The sequence below is a fragment of the Oratosquilla oratoria genome, chromosome 21, assembly GCF_046742065.1.
Source record: "Oratosquilla oratoria isolate Oo_2021 chromosome 21, ASM4674206v1, whole genome shotgun sequence".
NCBI lineage: Eukaryota > Metazoa > Arthropoda > Malacostraca > Stomatopoda > Squillidae > Oratosquilla > Oratosquilla oratoria.
In genome coordinates this window covers 4,472,372-4,487,414 of record NC_134797.1, presented here as the reverse complement: position 1 = coordinate 4,487,414, position 15,043 = coordinate 4,472,372, and the positions used below count along the sequence as shown (strand labels likewise).

The 15,043-nt window shown below is 47.4% G+C and overlaps 1 protein-coding gene across 3 annotated transcripts in view; it reads left to right on the top strand.

The window, feature by feature from the left end:
- Positions 1 to 14,835, top strand: part of LOC143036691 (sulfotransferase 1C4-like) — a 39,158-nt gene extending 24,323 nt beyond the window's left edge. For all 3 annotated transcript variants that reach the window (XM_076204280.1, XM_076204283.1, XM_076204282.1), the window contains 3 exons: positions 9,218 to 9,384; positions 12,434 to 12,542; positions 13,941 to 14,835. In XM_076204280.1, coding sequence (XP_076060395.1) covers positions 9,218 to 9,384; positions 12,434 to 12,542; positions 13,941 to 14,056 — 392 coding nt within the window. In that variant the 3' untranslated portion in view covers positions 14,057 to 14,835. The remainder of the gene's footprint in view (positions 1 to 9,217; positions 9,385 to 12,433; positions 12,543 to 13,940) is intronic.
- Positions 14,836 to 15,043: the final 208 nt, after the last annotated feature.

Here is a 15,043-nt window from a genome sequence, read left to right as displayed (position 1 = left end):
TGGTATCGGAAAATACTCATGATTGAAATAAAATTTACTTAATTGTATGAACCTATGGAAGTAGATATTATTTCCACTCACCTGTCGCTTGACTGCGAAGATTGTAACGGAAAGGGGGATAGGGGGTTGCGGTGGAGAGAATTGGTGATGGTCCTCTATTGTAGGGGTAGTATGAACTAATAAAAAAAATAAAAAATAAAAAAATTAAAAAAAAAGTAAAAAATCTCTATGAAATTGTAAATGGGAGGTAATTTCTGAAACAAAAAGGACATATGGGAGCCGTTTGTCTAAACCAAAGAGGACAAAATGAGGTGATTTCGATATTGACCTGTTAATGGAACTATTTATACAAGCTTGAATCATTAGAACATGTTCATTCCAAGAAGGGTGAAGATCAGAAGCAAGTTGTCGAAGAAGATTGAGAATCTTTCTATTCTGGCGTCCAACTAAGTCATTTGAACTAGGGTGATAGGCAGTGTTGCATTTTGTGATTTTAAAGTAATTACAAATATGCGAAAGAATCTCATTATTGAACTCAGTCCCGTTATCAGAAATTAGAGTTTTGGGTGTACTAAAGGGGCATGCGAGTTTGTCAATAAGTGTACTTGCAACGTGTTGTGCTGTCTTGTCTGATAGCGGGGAAAGAATAAAGAATCGTGAAAAATGGTCGACACAGACAAATAGGTATTGGTTCCCGCTGTTGTAACTTAAGAGTAACAGCGACTGTGTCGAATGGTTTACAAGGAGTATGGTAAGTTAACATTGGAACATGACCGCTGATATGACCTTCGTGAGTCGAATAAGAGTGACAAGCATCAATGTGGGAGTGTATATCCCTCCTCATGGTTAACCAAAAATAGTACAATCTGGCTTGTGTAACGCATTTCTCATTGTTAGGGTGTGTGACAATGTGGTAATCGTGTAGAAGTTTGAGAACTTCAGGAATGAGGTCCATAAGGACTACAAGCTGAAACACTGACCGGTTTGGTTCATATTTGTTCGTTAGTGTTGTTTTGTGATACAGTATATCATCAACTAACATATATTTGTCGAGATTGGGAGGGAAATTTTCTGTGTTAGTTTATATGTACCACTAACAACTACGACCATCAGATGGTTCAAAATGCCGCGGTCCTGTTCATCACGGGATCGCACTGGAACGATTTCAGAACCGCTGAGTCCCTACACCGAGATGCCAACATCCGCCCACTCAACCAACACAAACGCAATCTTCACATGAGGCACATAGAAAGACTGCACGCCAAGCACAAATATCCTATACGACACATCACACCTAGACCTCACCGTACAGACTACTTGTCAGCTGCGCCTCTCCTTCGGGTGGTGTACACGAGAAATCGTGCATGGCCGCACGAACATACAACGTATCCTTTTACCAGCTTTGGCTGATCGTGACCATATATGCCGCGACGGGCTGGGTTCTAAGTATGACGGACATGAGTCCATCTGTATCCAGTGGCAAGGGTAAGAAAAGGCAGCAGATTCTCAGTAGACGTGTTATTGCTGCAGGATTCAGTTCTCGCTGGATTTACTTATATTTGTATTTATATTCATATTTATATTTTATTTATACTTATATCTATATTTATATTTATATTTAATATTTATATTTATATTATATTTGTATTTATATTTATATCTATATTTATACTTATACTTATACTTATATCTATATTTATTTTTATATTATATTTATATTTATTTTCATATTTATATTCATATTCACATCTATATTTATATCTATATATTTACATTCATATGCATATTCATCTTCAATTCTCTTTGTACTGTAGCGATGCTACTATTGGTGAAGAGAAAGAGGTTTTGGTGAGTTCGTCTCCTTTTATTGTAAGGTACGAGTGAACTGATTTTACATGGTTTGGTTTGGTTTGTGAATTTAGTCCCAGCGGAGCAAGCCGATTTAGGGACTGGCTTGTAGTTTCTGAGTGGCTTCAAGTAGTTTGTTTGGAGATGTTAGGGAAGTTTTGGTGTGATTTGGAAAGTTGTGTAATTGGGTAAGAGTTTGATTTTCACTTGTGGGCATGCGGGTGCATGTGTGTGTGTGGGGGGGGTTTACAGCAGTCCCCCGACTGGGGAGGAAGAGGCGAGGATGGCTGCGAGGACGAGGAGGTCGGATTTGAGGGAGTCGTCCGCAACGAGGCGTTCGAGGGCTGTGGCAGGGTCATTGAAGGTTGTCCTTAGGGGCCGGAAGTGAGCTTCCATTGCGGGGCACAAGAAGAGGCAGTGCGTGAAGGATACTTCCGCGCCACAGGTGCAGCGGGAAGTAGTATATTTGGTCCGCCAGTGATTCACCCGTATCCTGCTGACTATTGCCGCTATGTACGGGGGTAGAGATGAGAAGCTAGGAGGGGTCGGTCCAAGGCAGGTCCTGAGGGGCCATCCTCGTTCGACAACGGTAGAGTGGTACTCCGTTTTCCAGAGGTCCCGGGCAGCGCGGTCAATTTTGCGAAAGAAGTCATGTGCAGAGGGTTGGATTGGGGTGACTTTGCTGTTAGGCAATGTAGCACCTGTTTTGGCAGTTTTGTCTGCCATCTCGTTGCCAAGGAGGCCCACGTGCGAGGGGACCCATTGGAATCGGAAGTGGACTCCCGCCCTGCCGGCCTCCGTTAGAAGACACAGGACGTCGTTAAGGATGGCGGGACGTGATGCACAGCTGTCATTCTGAATAGCTATCAGACTGGATTTCGAGTCTGATAGCACCGTTACCTGCGGTGGCGGGTGGGGGAGGGTGAGTATATATATATTTTTTGCACTGCCTCTCTGATGGCGATGAGCTCAGCCGTGAGGATGGTGGTGGTGGGGGGGGGCTAGTTTCACTGGGTAAGCTTCCTTTGTGTTGTGCAGGTAAATGCCCGCTCCTGAGCGCTCATCTTCGAGCACTGATCCGTCTGTACATATCAGCAGGTCGTCAAGGTATTTGAGCGCAATCTGCTCCCTTGCTCCCGGGAAGGTTAAGCTCCACCTCAGGAGGGGTGAGGGCCCACGGAGGGAAGGGGTCCACCTGGCATTGGGCAATCCTCCGGCGCTGGCCGGGTTGGATTTTGGCCTTCTTGCAGATGTCCCTTACTGTAACGGGAAGGCCGTGAACGGGAACGGGGGTGGAGGCTGAGTTCCAGCTCTCATCCATCTCTTCATCTGTGGAGTTGGGTACCCTTGCAGAGCTGAATAGGTATGTACAGGCATCCTTCTTCAGGTAGTGCCAGAGTGGTAGGAGGCCGACTTCATTGTAGACTTGGGCCTGGGGAACCGATTTTGCCAGTCCTAGCCCTAGGCGGAGCGCTTGGCACTCTACCCGAGCCATTCTTTGCACGGCCGTCAGAGGGAGGTCGTGGAGGGCGGGGGCGCCGAAGAGAAGGTGGGAACGCACAAGGCTCTGAATGATGGGAATCAGTTTCCCTGCGTTGGCCCCATTTCTCCCGACGGATGACTCTGACAAGATTGAGCGCCCGTCTGGCACTGAGGCAGACTTGGCTCAGGTGCTTGTTCCAAAGGCCGTCCCGCTGGAAGGTGACCCCCAGGTAGCGGACGGAGGCAGCGGGTTTCACAGTAGTACCGCAGACCGTGATTTGATTCCAGTCCGGATACTGACCTGCGTTGTAATCCTTGCTGTGCACCGGCATGTATACCGTCTTGGTCCCAGAGAGGGTGAATCCAAGATCCATGAGGTGGTTCACGACCACGTCCACTTGCTCTTGAAATACCCTTACCTCCGCCCGATGGTTCGCCGAGTTCTTCTTTGCCCGTCGGTACTTAGACTTCCTCCAGAGGGCTATGTCGCCCGCGTAGGCAGTGACTACGGTGTCATGTCGCACCCCCTCTCCCACCCCCGCTAGTAGCAGGGTGAAGAGTAGGGGGGCGACGACGGAGCCTTGGGGGACCCCAATGTCAATTTTGGCTTGTGAGCTGATGATCCCTTTCCACCGGACCGCTATTGTTCTGTCGGTGAGAAACGACTTCACGAAGTTGAAGATTGCCGGGGAGACCCCTATGGACTTCAACTTCCATAGGAGCTTTGTGTGCCAAACGGTGTCGAAAGCCTTGGAGATGTCTAGGAAACAAGCGTGAAGAATTCTTCTCTGCCTTTGGGCTCGCCGGATGTGTTCGGAGAGCTTCACAACGTGGTCCGTTACGCTTCTACCCTTCCTGAACCCAGCTTGAAGCTTCGGGAGGCACTTGTTCGAGTCCACATGGTGGCTTAGGTGGTTCAGAATAATACGCTCGTAGACCTTTCCGACGTGTGAGGTGAGGGACACGGGCCGGTGGTTTTCCACCAGGTTCCTCTGTTTGCCTGCCTTGGGGATGGGGACCACGATTGCATGTTTCCATGCCAGTGGTACCACCCCTTCTCCCCAGCATTTGTTGTAGATCGCCAACAAGGATTACTGGAGGGCGGAAGGGAGGTGTCGCAGAAGTGGGTACGTGATTTGGTCTGCACCTGGGGATTTCTTGGTGGCCTTTATGGCCCTGAGGGCCGACTTCAGCTCGAAGTGCGAGAGGTCCGTGTGCTCCCCTTTGGGGGGGGGAGGTCCACAAGGTCATCCTGGGCTGCTCGGAAGTTGCGCTTCTCAGCGGGGAGGCTAGCTGAGGAGCTCGCGTTGGCAAAGTGGTGGAAGAGCCCCTCCGCTTTATCCTCGGCTGTGCGTAACACCCTCCCATCGGGGGCCTTGAGGTCATCATCGGGGGGGCTGTAATGACTTTTAATTTCCTTGAACCTCTCCCACGCTTCGGTGAGGTCCAGCTTGTCCTTCTTGACATTTTTCCAGTAGTCTAGTTTTGCTTGAGCAATGGTCTTCTTGTACAGAGCTTTGGTCTGTTTCATTGCGATGTAGGCGGACTCCGAGCCTTCCCTTCTGTACCGCTGGTAGGCCAGTTTCTTCTTTTCGACGGCCTCCTTGCAGGGATGGCCGCGTCTCCCGTGTTTAACGCCGGTCACTGGGATGGCTAGCCGGGCCGCCTCGAGCACAATGTCCGTCAAGAGGGTGTTTAATTCCTCTACCGGGCGGGTGAGCTCGAGTTTGAGGTGGGCGTCGGCTAGATGGGCTTGAAAGGTCGTCCAGTTCGCTTTTCCCAGGTTGAAAGTCGCCTGAGATGGCGGGGGGTGGGTAGTGGGGGTGAGGTGTAAGGTGATGCTGATGGGGAGGTGGTCGGAGGACAAAGGGTCGTCCTGGACCACCCATTCAGTAATCCCCGCAATGTTTGGGGATGCGAAAGAGAGATCTAAGGCTGAGGTGCCATTTCCTGGGCAGTCAGGTAGCCTAGTGTGCCTCCCATCGTTAAGTAGGACGATGTCAGCCGCGTCTAGTTAGGAGCATAATTCTGGTGAGGAACGGGGATATCCGTCCTCCCAAAGGCCGTCCCTTCTGTTGAAGTCACCTACCACGATCCAATTGTCCGGGAGGGTTCCCAGCCACTCAAATTTACGCGACGTGGTTGGGTTGTAAAAATTGAGGATATGTACCGACCGGCCATCCAGTAAAGAAACGGATGATACCACCCCGTAGCCTTCTTCCAGGGGGCAGCCTGGAAGTAACCCAGGACGGGCGGCCAGTCCTATGGAGACGTACGTGGCGGCTCGAACCTTGCCGAAGTCGTCGGTTGCGAAGAAGGGAGGGTAGTGATACCCTGGCAGGGTTGGCAACTGGTGGGGAGAGGTGTGGAGGGATTGTAGTGTAAGTACCTGATAGGAGCTTCCCGCAAGGTGCTGCACTAGGAGATCCCGGGCAGTGTTAATGGCCCTACAGTTCCACTGCATGATTTTAATTACCTCCATTGTTGGTGATCTCTAAGATGGTGTTTAGGATCACGAAGATCCCATCTAGTAGCTTGGCTGCTTGTGGGTTGGACAGTGCCAGGTCCCGTTGTAGGGACTTAACAGTGGCCACGAGGTAATTAATGGTGCTGGCTGCGGGTGTGTCGTTGGGTGGGAATGGGGAAGGTGACGAGGTATGCTCGTGTGAGATATCGCTGTCTTCTGTATGCATGGTGGTGCTGTCCCCGTCATCTAATGGGGTGCCCTTATCCTCTTCCCTGGGGTGGGGAGGCATTGTGGGTGGTTCTGCCTCCTGTTTTTTAGCCTTGGAAACCTTGGGTTTCCTCTTCCTGGGTCTGAGTTTCTTTCTTTCCTCGGTCCCAGTGTCAGTGGTGGTTAGGGGGGCTCTTGCCGTCGGGGCAGGGGGGACGGGTTCGCCCGCGCAGCCGGTGGGGGGATGGTCCGTCCTACTTGGGGTGGCTTCTGCAGGGGGGTGGAGGTGTTTGGAGGGCTAGCGCCTGTTCATTGCCCGGGTGGGTCCGGACGTTGTAGTGAAGTCACGGTCCTTCGCCCGCTCTTCTTTCAGGTGGGAGTCCCAGCGTTCCCTGGCAACGGCCAGAGCCTCGGAGAAGGGGGTGTACCGCTGATTTTTTAGCTCATGCGCTATCCTCCTTATTGCCACTTCTAGGCACTTGGAGTAGGCCGCAGATTGGTTGCCGCAACAGTTGACACTGAAGAGTTGCGGATCTCTGCAGTCCTGTGTGGCGTGTCCTTTGCCACACTTGGCGCACCGGGGGGCCTTGCGGCGGCATTCCTTTTTGGAGTGCCCCAGCAGCTGACATCTGGTGCACCTTCTCACTGGGGCAACGTAGGGGAACACTTGGTGGAAGGGAGGATATCCATGAGGAAGGCCACCCTCACTGAACCAGTGGGCGTGCCGTCCCTCGCAGTGAATCTTAGGATATCATCAACTGCTAGGTCCTGGGCTTCCAGATCAGCCTTTAGGAGTTTCTGGGCGTCCTCTTCAAGGGGGACACCTTTGACAACTCCTACGACAATTGTTTTGGGTATCCTAGTGAGGATCTTGATGGGGTCGCCATGGTCGGTCTGCAAGGCCGTGGTACGCTAGAGGTGACCTTGTTGGGTTTCGGTGAGGTAGCTTATGAGCCATTCACCTGACGGTGTCTGGCGAATGCCATCAACGGGTCCCACCATGTTCTTGATGAGTTGGCCCTGACGCCAGGATCCTAGCTTGAGAAAACGGGCAGGGTTTGTTTTTAGCTTGAGGAGGACTGGGAACTTCAAAGGACCCACGTCGGGTTTGGGGTTGCTGGGGTGCTTGCGGCGGGGCGTAACTACCTGACACTCTCCGTCTGCAGATGCAGCAGCTACTGATGCGTACAAAGGACGCTGCAGCTTGTCCCCTTTTGCTTTGACCCCCTGGGTTGTCCGTGAGACAGTTGCAGGTTCAGGGGAAGGCTCGTACAACTGGTCATCGACGGGTAGATGATTACCTTCGGTGGGGCCGGGTCAGCTGCCGGCCCTGGGGCTGGGGCACTGGTGTCGCTGGGCGGGGCGACATTTCCCAGGGAGGGTTTGGTTCGGGGGTGCTTGGATTTCTGGAGGTCGGGGTTTACTTCCGGGTGGTCGCTATCTTCGTCGCTGGAGATGGAGAAGATGCTTCTCAACTCTACCGCGCTCGGGGTGGTATGACCCCCGGGAGGGGGGGTCGCTCTCATCTTGCCAGGTGAGAGTGTATCACAATACACTATATGTTATTCACTATTTACACCGGTCACTATTTCCACATCGTATAACAGCGGATTGATCAATACACTCGAGCGAGGATGATGAAACAGGGGGATGCTCTCATCTTGCTTAATGAGAGCGTATCGTTGTGTGGAAGCAGCTATATATACCGTGTGGGTAAGTTACCCGTGGTGCGTAATTAGATAATTGCACTAGGTTAGGTTAGGTCTGGTCAAGCAGGGTCGCACTGGCAGAGAAGTGTTAGATCGTGGGCGACACCATGTACGTTCCATGCCACGTGACTGTCGCGGTTGTACAATACTCCCATCTTAAATTTGCTTTGGCTTAAGGGGCATTCCGCATGCGAGGGGATGGCCACTGGTCATCTCCGCTGGAGACATGTTGAGGTTGCCCGAGATGGCTTGATGAGCGTTGTACGTAGGAATGTCTAGCGTTGATGGCAGTAGCCGTGGTTGATTGCGATGCGGTCTACAGTGGAGTTGAGATGAACCATCTCTGCTGGAGACATGATGAGGTTGCCCCAGATGGCTGCGGTGAGCGTCGGACGTGAGATGTCTAGCGTCGATGGCGGTGCGGTTTGGAGGGCAGTCGAGGCGGGAGCTGTTGCGTAGACCAGATGGATGTTGGTGACGTTGACCAGTAACCTGTAATAAATGGGAAAGTCAGCACCGAGGAGAAGTGTCCTGACGTTTGCCAGGACGAAGCTCCAGGAGTCGTGGCGACTCCCAGAGATTAGATGCAGGTCTGCAGTGCATCAGATTGCGGTAGTCCAGTGTCTGTTGTTGGTGCCTGTAGGCTGGTGCTGCTGCTGCGGTGATTATTTCGTCATTAACATTGCGATTGTGAACGCTACCACTGCGCCGTCGAGCCTGTGTGTGTGTGTGTGTGTGTGTGTGTGTGTGTGTGTGTGTGTGTGTGTGTGTGTGTGTGTGTGTGTGTGTGTGTGTGTGTGTGTGTGTGTGTGAGTGATTCACCATGGTCTTGGATCACGTGTTGTACATGTGATCGACAGTTATTTACCTCCCGGATGAGAGCTCAGAGCTCGTATGACCGATCTATGGGTAATACTGTGACCTTACACGCACACACACACCCAACTCCACTCCCACAAGAGTTGGAGTAACACACCGCAGCGCAGCGATACTGAAAATATTTCAGCCCTGGGCGGGAATTGAACCCGGACCGCCGTAGTGGCAGACGAGAACTCTAACCACAGCGCCACGAGTGTGTGTGTGTGTGTGTGTGTGTGTGTGTGTGTGTGTGTGTGTGTGTGTGTGTGTGTGTGTGTGTGTGTGTGTGTGTGTGTGTGTGTGTGTGTGTGTGTGTGTGTGTGTGCGCACGCGCACACTCGCATGCAAGGATATATGCAGACTATTTATCAGAAGGTCTCCGTCGTATTCGTCTGTTGTGCCTTTCCCCATTCTCCTAGTGTTCTTCAGAGCTTCTTCTCGAAGATTGTAATTCATCGTGAAGAGGAATTTAAAGAATGACTTAGATAAATCTATCGTATCATCAGTTAGGTTATATAGATTAGATTTGAAAAATCTATTGTTTTAATGTTCATCAATATTTAACAGTGCATTTATTGCTAAGAAACAAGCATACTTGTATCTTTACCAAGGCAGAGTATTCCTTTGATATCAGTTTTCCTTTCAGTACTTTACGGCCCATACCTGCCCCACGTAAAGGAGGCATGGGAAAAAAAGGGCCACAAGAATCTTCACTTCCTGTTCTTTGAGGATATGAAGAAGGATCCGAAAGGAGAAATAAAAAAGTTGGACGCTTTCCTTGGGACTGGGCTCTCGGATGATACTATCTCCAAGGTGGGTGATGTAGAATGAATCTTATTTTTGTGGCTGACTACCTGAGAACTATTTGTGGTAACGAGGTCATACCATCAGAAATTGTGGCGTCGAAGGTGAGGGGTATTTCTAAATTCAAAGTAAAACAGTTACAATAAGCGATAAATGAAAAAAGTAGTAGATTTAGTAAATAATAGAAGTATGTTAGTACAAATAGAAGTCCGTTTCCCTAAACAAGAAGTTATATTCCATCCAAACTCGAAGTCTTCTTAGTGGGGTTTAAGCCAGTTAGAAAAAAATAGAGGAAATTCGGATGAGTAAGACAGAAGGACCAGTAGTGGGATGGAAAATGGTAGAAGTAACTCTCAATATAAAGTCCAGGGATCGAAGCTTGGCGACCACTGCGTTTCATTATTCATGGAATATGTTGGCCGTGATGGCTGCGGGTACCACTTGGGGTATTGGCTGTATGTTATTGTAGCAAAGTAGCATGCAGTTCATACTTTAGGGTCTATATGGGGCACCTCTACGGACCAGAGCCATACATCATTTTGTCTGTGATAGAGGAAAACTCTGTACATAGAGAAATGATGACACTTTTATACTACGACTGTCCCTCCGTTATGCTGTCCCCCAACCCCTTGTTACTGGCCTGTACCATTTCTCTGAATATTCATTTCCTTTTTTCGCCTACCTACCCTGTGGTGGAGGCAAAAGAATACTGCCACCAAGTATTTCCACTTGAGTAGTAAAAGGCGACAAAAAAGGGACGGGGGGTGGGATTAGGAGTCCTACTACCTGTAGCACCAAAAGGGGACATTCCTAAAAAAGAAAGTAAAGGCGTAAGAGGGTCTGGGAGCTTTCCAACCAGTACCCTAAGGTTGGGTCTTTTAATGTGCGTGGATGTGGTACAGATGAGAGTAAAAGGGAAGAGATAGGCAGTATGTTTGTGAGAAGAAAGATGGATGTACTGGCTTTGAGTGAAACTAAAATGAAAGGAAAGGGCAACTGTGAGTTTGGGAGTGTAGCTGGGAGGTACTCAGGAGTGAAGAGGGGACGAGGGAGAGAATGGTGGCTATACTAGTAAGTGAAGAGGTAAGAAAGCGGGTAGTGGAGTGGAAGGAGGTGTCATCAAGGTTGATGTGGATAAAGGTGCGTATGGGCCTGGTAGTGAGGAGAGCGTAGAGGAAAGGGAGGCTTTTTGGGTAGATATAAATGAGTGCATAGAGGGATTAGGGAGAAATGTCAATGTAGTTGTATTGGGAGACCTAAATGTTAGGTAGGAAATGAACTAATTGACGGAGTGATTGGGAAGTATGGAGTTCCAGGTAAATATCGTAGTGGAGAATTGATGGTGGAGATGTGTCTTGAATTAGAGTTGATGATAGCAAATACAGTGTTTCGGAAGAAAGTCAACCATAAGTACGCATGGGAGAGGGTGGTGGATGGAAGGGTGGCAGATAGAGCGTTAATGGACTATATAGTGGTGACCAGGAGTATGGTAGGAAGAGTTAAGGATGTGCATGTTCTCAGGGGAGAGAGTGGGGGAATATCAGATTATTTCCTGGTGGAAGGTAAATTGTGAGTGGAGAATAGGTGGAGAAAGAGGAAAAGGGCAGAAGGTAAGGAGGTACTTAGAGTGAACTGCTTAAATGAGGAAGAAAAGGAAAATGAGTATAAGAAGAAGTTGGGAGAGGAGTGGGAGAGACTAAAGGATAGAGTAGAACTAGGAGTGGAGGAGGAATGGGGATGGTTCAAGGAGGGAGTCATAAGGTGTGCAAAGATGGTGTGTGGAACAAAGAGGGAGGGAGGAAATAGAAGGAAGGGTAGTGAGTGGTGGGATGAGAAAGCAAAGAAATGTGCAGAAGAGAAGAAGCAGGCATTCATAGATTGGCTACAAATTAGGACGAGGGAATTGTATGAGAGGTACAAAGGAAAGAGAAAGGAAGTTAAGGATAAGATAAAGGAAACAAAAAGGAGAGCAGATGTCAAATGGGGTAAGAGTATGACAGAATTTTTTGAAAGTAATAAAAAGATCTTTTGGAAGGAAATTAAAAGAGGAAGAGGAGGCGAATCAAGTAGAGAGGGAAAGGTAAAAGGTGCAGATGGAGAGATGATAATGGAAGAGAAGGTAGTGAGAGGAAGGTGGGCAGAGTATTTTAGGGAGTTGCTAAATGTGAAGGAGGATAGGGAGGGAAAGGTAGTTGCAGTGGGAAGCGCTAAAAAAATTAAAATGATGAGTGAGGAAAATGGAGGAGAAATAGGGAAGGATGAAGTGGAAGCAGCTGTTGAGATGATGAGAGCAGGTAAGGCACCTGGGTTGGATGGATGTCATGCAGAATGTAAGAAGAAAGGAGATACAGTTATGGTGGACTGGCTGGTGAGGTTATTTAATGTTCCATGTTTCTGCCCCGTACAATACTGTTGGCACAATCACTCCTTCATATAACCTCCTCTTAGCATCCATTCCCAGATGTCTATTTCTCATTACACATTTCAATCCACCAAGGCATTTACTCGCTTCTCTCAATCTACATTCTATCTCCATCTCCACTCCTCCCTTTCCTGCCACATTCGCACCCAAGTATCTAGAACTATCCACTTCCTCCAGTCTCTCACCCTTAATGCTCACTTCCAACCTGCTGCCACTCTCCCCCCTTGTACATCTCATCGCCTTACTTTTACCCACATTTATCTTCAGCTTCCTTCTTTCACACACCTTCTCAAACTCTGTCACTGACTTCCTCAATCCCTCCTCTGATCCTGTTACAAACGCGTTGTCGTCAGCAAACAACAAATGGCTTACCTCCCACTTTTCTCCATTTTCTTTAATCATCTCCAACCCCTGACCCACTACCTTTGCATTCACCTCTCGCACCACCCCATACATGTAAAGATTGAACAACCATAGAATTATGATAATTATACTTCATTGATCGGTATTCTTCTATAAGGGTTACGTACCATAACAAAGACATAAAAAGCGTCCTAGATCCCCCTTGGCAGCCCCTTTCCTAACAATAAAATTTATAAGCTTTAAGATTTACTTTTCCGCCTGCAATGTTTTCAGATCGTGGAGTACACGTCCTTCTCGGCTATGAAGGAGAGAAACATAATGGCGGATGGAGAATGGACAAGATCCGAGATCTCGCAGAAAGATGGAGGATTCCTAAGAAAAGGTAAGATGGAATGGTATTTAGGTAAAAGCCTATTCTGAGAATGTTCACAGATCATATTCTCGGACGACCATAGTGTCGTTCTATTATGGAGACGATAGTTTTGATAAGCCACCTTATCTCCCATAACAAACCTGGATCCGCGACAAATTGGGTGCAAGGACATTACAGCACATCACTTGTGTAATCATCTAACTGTAAATTTGAACTTTGAACTTCATGACATACGATCACCTCTGTGAGAAGCATGCTTCCTTCTGCTTACTTTCCAGTGACACCCCTCCGGATTAGAGCAACGCAGTATTCGTTTATGTTTGGAGATTAACCTCAATTAGCAAAAAGAAAACAATGTATAGCAATTTTAAGTTCTACTGTATCTTCCTTAAATCTCTTCTTTACCACCTCTATAACTCAAGATCTTTGGAAGACTGATTATCGCCAACGAAATACTAATTTTGCTGACTTTCTGGATCGATCGATTTGGTTTAATGTCATAAACTTCCCCAGCATATATTTTGAATGTTTGCCACATATTTTCCTGCAGACTAAATTCCTAAATAAGAATTATTTCCTGCTGCAGTTGTACGTCTATACAGTATCTAGTTTTCTTTTCTTTTATTTCACTTATGGTAAAATCATGAAAAAGTGGAATCAGTGGTGGGTACTTGCATGTAGCGGTCCTGCAGGACGGACATAGAAGCTGCCCATTTTCAAAACCTGTCAACCCATTCACTTACGAGTATATCAGGAGGTACAGTCCTGAGGGGTTGGCACTCGTTCTCCAGACTGTACCCACGATCTATCAACTTCACTTGTGTTTTTGACACATGGAGAGTTGACAACCGGTGACTGATCTCCTCTCTCTTCAACTTTCAACCGGTGACATAGAAAGTCCCAAGCTGATGCAGCACAGACAGCACTCCAACATTTCTCCCCCAGAGAGATCTATTGGAGGTTCCCAGGACCGTTGCAAATCAATGTAGGGATGCGGGTTTTCCACTTCGTGAAACCCGGTGCAACAATTGAACTGATTGCTGAAAATAGTCTGTTCTGTACAACATCAAGGTTAACAAATCTCCTTGATTAATACTAAAAGGATGATTAATCGGGATATATCATCCCTACATTTAGCTCGCGATGTTTAGAGGTAAAGGGGTTCTCTCACATTACTCTATGAATATATCCGGAGTGAGAAAAGTAGCAATCGGTCCCCACCCTCCATAAGTATCCCAAGGCTCCAGTGACACCCCTCCCCCCCCCCGTTCTTTTATCTATTCCCAAAGATTTGTGCACCACGACTATGTACTTAGTGAAGCTCTAACAATCGAACCTTCGTACTAATAAATGCTTCGTCCTCACATGAAGCCTGTTCATAAAAAATGACTTGGCGTTTCTTTCTAGGTGTGATCGGCGATTGGAAGAACAAGCTCTCCCCAGAGCAGGCGGCCAAGTTAAGAACGTGGGCGGACGCTGAGCTGGAAGGAACTGGCATTCAATTTGCGTATAGTACTGAATGACAAAGATAAGAAAGTACAACACTGAATGGTAAACATGAGAATAGCCCCGTTGGTAAAAAATGTGGCGTGTTTCTTTAAACAATTGAAGTTTACTATTCTTATACGAATTGATTATGTGCAGTGTATGCTCTAAGATGTTTTCTGTAAATGATGATCATTATTAACTCATTAAAGGAATAAAAGGGACTAATATCATTGTTTATCCCCATTAACTAGTAACTTCTGACCCACACAAGCAACTCAGTAGAGAATCACAAAAAAATCCTTGGGTGACTTGAGGTCATGAATTAGTTAATTTCTATAATTACGGGTGCACAAAAACGTTCACAAAGAGTCCACATAGAACCCAACATCAAACCATGAGACTAAAGGCGATAACCTACTCAGAACCACCTTAACAGAAATTGATCAATTATTTCCAAATAAGTCGCAATACATCCTTTCATATAATTTCAGTTGTACAGATGTGAATAAGACAAATTCAGAACTAGGGAAAAAGGGAACAGACTCGGACTAACCATGTAGTTGATCAAGTCATTGTAAACAGTGGTGAGACATCAAGACTCAGAGGAGACGACATACAACCAGAACCAATACTGGTCAATTCAGTATGTGTCCAGGAGCTTTCTGTTGCGTCCAACGATGAAAAAGTCAAATTAGATTCTTATCCAGCCATATATTAAATTATTTAATATTCAAAAACTAGCCGTACAATTGTAGAATGCTGTTAATAGAGCCGTTTAATCAAACTCTCGATACGAGTATACACACACACAGACACACATACACACACACACACACACACACATATATATATATATATGTGTGTGTGTGTGTGTGTGTGTGTGTGTGTGTGTGTGTGTGTGTGTGTGTGTGTGTGTGTGTGTGTGTGTGTGTGTGTGTGTGTGTGTGTGTGTGTGTGTGTGTGTGTGTGCAGTTGAAATAATTTGAACGCGTGATTCTAGTATGCAGAAAAAACACTAGAAA